This window comes from Lipotes vexillifer, unplaced genomic scaffold (assembly GCF_000442215.2).
Source record: "Lipotes vexillifer unplaced genomic scaffold, Lipotes_vexillifer_v1.1 scaffold62, whole genome shotgun sequence".
NCBI lineage: Eukaryota > Metazoa > Chordata > Mammalia > Artiodactyla > Lipotidae > Lipotes > Lipotes vexillifer.
The window spans coordinates 26,424-33,357 of record NW_006770167.1 but is presented as its reverse complement, the minus strand read 5'-3'; the positions used below and the strand labels follow the sequence as shown (position 1 = coordinate 33,357).

General features: G+C 35.5%; 1 protein-coding gene across 1 annotated transcript in view; it reads left to right on the top strand.

Moving 5' to 3' along the window:
- The window catches only part of BTG3 (BTG anti-proliferation factor 3), a 21,324-nt gene extending 16,357 nt beyond the window's left edge, over positions 1 to 4,967 (top strand). Inside the window, exon 5 of the mRNA XM_007446043.1 lies at positions 4,295 to 4,967. Coding sequence (XP_007446105.1) covers positions 4,295 to 4,534 — 240 coding nt within the window. The 3' untranslated portion in view covers positions 4,535 to 4,967. The remainder of the gene's footprint in view (positions 1 to 4,294) is intronic.
- The last annotated feature ends 1,967 nt before the right edge of the window (positions 4,968 to 6,934 follow it).

Here is a 6,934-nt window from a genome sequence, read left to right as displayed (position 1 = left end):
CAGCGGCCATGGCTCATGGGCCCAGCCGCTCCGCGGCATGTGGGATCTTCCCAGACCGGGCCACGAACCCGCGTCCCCTGCATCGGCAGGTGGACTCTCAACCACTGCGCCACCAGGGAAGCCCTAATTTTTTTTTTTAATTGTTGAATTATCCTTCCTAGGCTTGAGAGGAAGCTTAGTTTTGAAGATTATCACATTCTTAGGGGTATATGTATATGTGTATATTATAACATATGCACTTGCTTTAAAAAAAATACAAACCAAAACAAAAACTTGAAACAGTATGAAAGAGTATAGGGGCTTCCCTGGTAGCACAATGGTTAAGAATCCACCTGCCAATGCTGGGGACACTGGGTCGAGCCCTGGTCTGGGAAGATCCCACATGCCGTGGAGCAACTAAGCCCATGTGCCACAACTACTGAGCCTGCAGTCTAGAGCCCGCAAGCCACAAATACTGACCCCACGTGCCACAACTACTGAAGCCTGCACACCTTGAGCCCATACTCCGCAACAAGAGAAGCCACTGCAATGACAAGCCCACGCACCACAATGAAGAGTAGCCCCCACTCACCGCAACTAGAGAAAGCCCACACACAGCAACAAAGACCCAACAGAGCCATAAATAAATAAATACATTTATTTATTAAAAAAAAAAAAAAAGAGTATAGTAGTGACATGTCCTCCTCTTCCCACAATGGCCAGTCTTGTGCCCTTGCATGGAGGTTTTCATTACCAGTTATTTTGGTATTCTTCCCAAGAGATTCCCTATATAGGTAAGTAAACATAATATTTGTAATTCAGGGATCATTTTTAAGACCATGGCCATAAATATTTTGGACATTTTTTTCCTCTGTATGATGTATTATGTACTACAGATTACCGTTGTTAAATTGCCTGGAATTCATTCAGGTGTGTGCTAATTTTACCTCAAGAATTTTTTTTGTTACGCAGCAAAGCAAGAATGTAAATTCCAAATTGAAGTGATTGCTGCTAATTTTTTCAAGTAAATTGACCTTTAATTTTTAGATTTTCTTTTAAAATTAAATTGTATTTGTTTTCCCCTATGTTGAAAGACTATTAGGATAAAATTATAACAGAAAGACATAGAAATTGAACTGTGCTTTTCTCCTTGACATTATATTCACTTACAAAACATTTCATGACTGAGAAGCATAGCTCTTAAAATCATTGTGTAGAAAGCTGGTGCAGATGGTCCACTTTAATCTTTTTTACCTATACATTTTTCCATCTTGAACCTGGCATTAGCAAGAGCCTTAAAAAAGAGGTTTTCAAAGTATGGGCAAAATAATTCCGAGCTTTGTTCTCTGAGGGGGGTCTGTGTTTTCTGAAAGGAACCTCCAGAGATAATTCTCTACTAATCAAGAATGAAGATTATGTTATTTCTCCCGAAATTGATCTGTAGTTTCAACTTGCTATCAATCAAAATCCCAAAAGGCTTTTTCTAGATAAAATTTAAAGAAAGGAGAATCAACTCAGAGATCTCACACTAATATTAAGTCATTATGTTTATCAAGATAGTGTGATAATGATTTAAAGATATATAAATATATTATTGGAACAGATAGAGAGTCCAGAAGTAGACCCATATATGTACAATTTTTTGTTTTTTTTTAAATAAAAGTGCCAAAGCAATTCAGTAGGGTAAGTATACAAGAACTAGTACTGGAACAATTGGATAATCTGTATATTAAAAAAAAAAAAGTGAACCGAACTGCTACCTGATACCATACATTAGAAAACTAATTTGAGGGACTTCCTTGGTGGCACAGTGGTTAAGAATCCACCTGCCAATGCAGGGGACATGGGTTCGACCCCTGGTCTGGGAAGGTCTCACATGCCGCAGAGCCACTAAGTCTATGCGCCACAAATACTGAGACTGTGCTCTAGAGCCCGCAAGCCACAGCTGCTGAAGCCCTTGTGCCTAGAGCCCATGCTCTGCAACAAGAGAACCCACTGCAATGAGAAGCCCGTGCACTGCAACAAAGAGTAGCCCCTGCTCCTTGCAACTAGAGAAAGCCCACGCACAGCAATGAAGACCCAGTGCAGCCTAATAATAAATAAAAATAAATAAATAAATAAAAAGAAACCATTAAGAAAACGAATAGGCAAAAGCATAGACTGGGACAAAATATTCTCAATACATATATTTTTCAAAGGACTTGTTTCCAGAATATACTTTAAAAATCACTCCTGTAAATCAATAATAAAAGATATGCAATTAAAAACAGTGGGCAAAAGATGAGAATAAACACTGTACAAAAGAAGTTATATAAATGGCCAGTAAGCAAATGAAAAAGGTGCTCAACCTTATTTGTCATCAGGAAAATTCAAATATAAACTGCAGTGAAACACTACTTCCAGAATGGCTAAAATTAAAATGTCTGACAATACCAAATGTTGGCAAGGATGTGAAGCAGTTGGATTCATAAACTGTTGATGGGAGTGTAAAATGGTATAACCACTTTGGAAAACTGGCACTTACAAAGTTAAATATGCATCTGCCCTATAACCCAACAGTTCCACTCCTAAGTATTTAACAAGAGAAATGAAGAAAACAAATATCTACAAAGCCTCATATTAGAATGTTTATAACAGCTTTTTTCATAATCGTTTAATTATAAAAAGGAAAACAACCCAAATACCCATTAACAAGTGAATGGGAGGAAACTGTATTCATTCACACAGTAGGATAATAGCAATAAAACAGAAAGAACTAATAATAGACACAATACGGAAGGACCTAAAAAACATCTGATTGAGCAAAAGAATTTTAACGGGGGATTTCCTGGTGGTCCAGTGATTAGGACTCCCCTCTTTCACTGCGGAGGGCACGGGTTTGATGCTTGATTGGGGAACTAAGATCCCACAAGCCAGGAGGTGTGGCCAAAAAAAAAAAATTTGCCAGATACAAAAGAATATATGCCACATGATTCCATTTATATTAAGTTCACAAACAGGGAAAACTCAGTCTGGTGATAAAAATCAGAACAGTGGTTGCCTGTGGGATTGTCTGCTTTCTGACAGTTTTAAAAGCTTATCAACACCCCAAGGTACAAAGAAATGAAAACATTTCACTTTGCTACTGGTTTGTAGTATAGTCAATTAGTTTGAACTCTAAATTCTTTATTTCCCCGTTATTGTAGATAATCAAGAATTAACTGTGCTAAGGTTATTCACTGCTGCATTGTTTCATTTGCTTTTGTGCATTGTTTTTTTGATATTAAAAGACTGAAAGCAGCCTAAATGTACTATCAACAAGACACCAGTTAATTTAGTTATGGCAGTCATTGCATTACTGTCTAGCTGTAAAATGACAAAAAAAAAAGTCATTATGTACTGAGATGAATGTCTCTGAGATGTATTTATCAAGTGCAAAAAGCAGTATACAGAATTTTGTTTTTATAAATGTGTAGTATATAGATGTATACACAAGTATATTCATAGAATATCTCTAAAGATGATCAAACAATTGATTTAGTGTCAGCTGCCTCTGAGAGGGTGGCTGGTAATCACATAAAGAAGAGACTTTTTTCCACTGTAACAATTTTGTACCTTTTGAATTTTCTATCATGAATGCAGTGCTGTTACACAGAATATAAATTTTTAAATGCCTATGCTAGGAAGAGCAGATTAGAAATCAGAGAACTCTGAAACTCATAGTCACAGGGTGTGGCATTCTGAGCAGAGAGGTCTGAAACTGCTGATAACATTTTAATGATGTGAACTTGATGTCCCACTTGACTTATGGGATAATCTAAGACTGTTTTCCAAAATGCTGAACTGGCTACATTAGAGTCACCTGCAGTGTCATCAAAATAGTTGGCCTTTCTTCCTAAAGTTTTGTTAATATTGTTCAGTAGACCAGGGCTGGGGCATGAACATTTTGTGTTTAAAAGCTTCTTAGGTGACTCTTTAGCCAGCTGTGGAAACCAGTGGTCTAAAACATGATGCGTCCTTACAAGCTTCTATTCATTCTGTGTTTTCGTCTTCTTTGGTTGAAATAGCCAGAAAATATCCGGTTACTTTAGAGTGCTGTGTTTGAGTTTATTCATTTTCACTCATTTAGTGAAAAAAATGCTGATTGATCACCTATTATATTTGAGGTTTTTAACATATTTAGACTTGGTTGTAGGAATGTGCCTTAGACCTACTCTTAGGGTTGTGGGTGAGTGATTTTGTTTTTTTTTAATGAGTAATCTGGAAGGTCACCTAGTTTTTATATAACACATGACTAATTTTTTCTTTTTATTAACTTACTGTTTTCTCTTTACAGATTTCAGAGGTGATATTCCCACCTCTTCCAATGTGGCACCCTTTACCCAGAAAAAAACCAGGAATGTACCGAGGGAATGGTCATCAAAGTCACTACCCTCCTCCTGTTCCATTTGGTTATCCAAATCAGGGAAGGAAGAATAAACCATATCGCCCAATTCCAGTAACATGGGTACCTCCTCCTGGAATGCATTGTGACCGGAATCACTGGATTAATCCTCACATGTTAGCACCTCACTAGCTGCTTTGATTCTGTTGGTGTCATGTTGAGAGAAGGTAGAATAAGCCTGACTGCATATTAAAAGTTCATACTCAAAGTAGTAAAGTTAGTTGGGCTAAACCATCAAACTTATTTTTATAGAGAAGTTATTGAGAATAATCTTTCTTAAAAATATATATATGCACTTTAGATATATTGATATAGTTTGAGAAACTTTATTAAAGTTAGTCAAGTGCCTGAGTTTTTAATATTGGACTTGAGTATTTATATATTGTGCATCAACTCTGTTGGATATGAGAACACTGTAGGAGTGGACGATCTGTTCTAGCACCTTTGAGCATTTACTTTATGGAGAGTATGTAAGTTATTTATACACAAGGAAATCTATTTTATGTCATTGTTTAGAAGAATTGCGTGAAATCATGTAGTTGCAAATAAAAAGTAGTTTGAGGCATGACAATGTGTGCTTCTGTTCTGTGCATAAAAAGGGAGAAAGAGCAAAGGGGGTATCTCACTTCCATGTGTTTAATTAAATATTTAGCAAAGAAAAAAACTAACAACAATTTTAACTTTTCTTTAAAAAATTGACTTTTTATTAGCCATACCTTTCCCAAAGGCTATAGTATCAAAAGAGTCATATAAAACGTCTAAAGTTTGTTAGTAGTAGATAATTGAAAATATAATGAAACATCTTTCAACCATTAGAGTCACTATACGTAGGATTTTCCTAACCAAGAATTTGGCCTGTACAAATTTTGATATGACCTCTGACTTACACGCCTAGTGCCATGGCATAAAGTAGAAATGTTCTTACAGCTACGCTAATCTCTGTGCCTTGTGCTTTTTTCAACATGTTAAAGTCTTTATTAGAGGTCTAAAATAAAGCCAAATAGTACAGTACTTCAGATTCTTCAGTAGTCCATACTTGTACCACTGTAATGCCATCAGTCTCATAAGTGTACTTGAACTACGAAGAGAAAAAAAATTATAAGAATTTAGGTTTTTTCCCGAAGGTAAATTTTTAAAAACTAAAAGATCATTATGTTTTCTCATTACCTACATCTTTAGATTTCTAGTCTTAAATTATTTGACTTACCAGAAAAATCACAACTTGCTAATAAATCATTGGATGTCCTTGGCTGTTCCAGATATTTCTGTTGTGTTTGCTGATAAATTCTGTTGATTTACAGACTACCAGAAAAGTGCACAAATCGTAAGGATACATAGCTCTCAAAGGTTTGAAGTATGTGGAATTCAAAATGTCTGCAACTTCAACAGAAAACTTACTTTTAAACTTTAGAGGCCTGTGGTTTTAATGTTATTGTACTTTTTGATAAGCCATATGCAACTTTTAATATATTTCTAAACCATATCTACTTTTTTTTTCTGAGATTTATAGTGAATGCTTATTCAAACTTGAGCATATTTTCCTAGGGGTAATTGGCGTCACAAGGGAGATTAGTTTTATTTAAGTTGGAAAAAAAAATTTAATTGTTTGTTACTGATCCCTTATAGATCCTAGAGAGTTTGGGTGATAATGGCAGATTTCTAGGCAATCGTAAAAGTGGCAAGTTTCAAGTATTTTTATGATGGAGTTAGCAGATACCATTTGTTCTGTTAGTTTGCACATGTCATAGTTATAAGGCTCTTGGGAAAATCAGAAGCATAATAGCTATATTGTTGAGGGAAATATTTTCGGTAGTACCTAGCCAGCTACACCTTTCCACCTCAGATTACTATAAAAATCTCCTAAATCTTATTCATTAGTGTTGACAACTAAATGGCAGTGTCTCAGGGAAAATGCTAATTTTGAAGTTGACTGCATATTAGATATAGAAGATTCTGCCCTTTATTGACTATCCACCTCTTGTTCCAAAATTTATTTAAAGCAAAAGAAAGCTCTCATCAATATAGCTTTTCCAATCCATTCCTAATGAAATAAAACCATCTTTCTTTCAGAAGCTACATCTTAAACTCAGTCTACTAAGTATGCAGTTCAAAGTGTGTCAAACTTTTAAACTAGTAATTAGGACTCTAGGAGTTGTAACATCTCTAAGTCTGTCTCCCTCAGACTGCAGGACTGCTCTAATGAAGACAAAATGTTGCTGCATAATTTCAGCTTGACAGTGTTACGAGGCTGTTTGAAGAAGGAGTGGTTTGTGACTGAATAATGATAATTTGTTTTAATTCTCCATTTTATTTTATATTTGTAGCCATAGCTGCAAAGCTCTAAATTTAGAGGTTAAACTTGGACATGGAAATATCAAAAATAAGAGAAAAATATAAATTCTTTTGGTAAGTTATATTACCTCAATACCAAAGTGCTTATTTCTGGGTTTTTAGTGTAATATTTATCTCAGAGTATTTAACTTTCTGGCAAACTTCAAAGTAAGATGATAAAGCATTTATATTGGCTTCTAC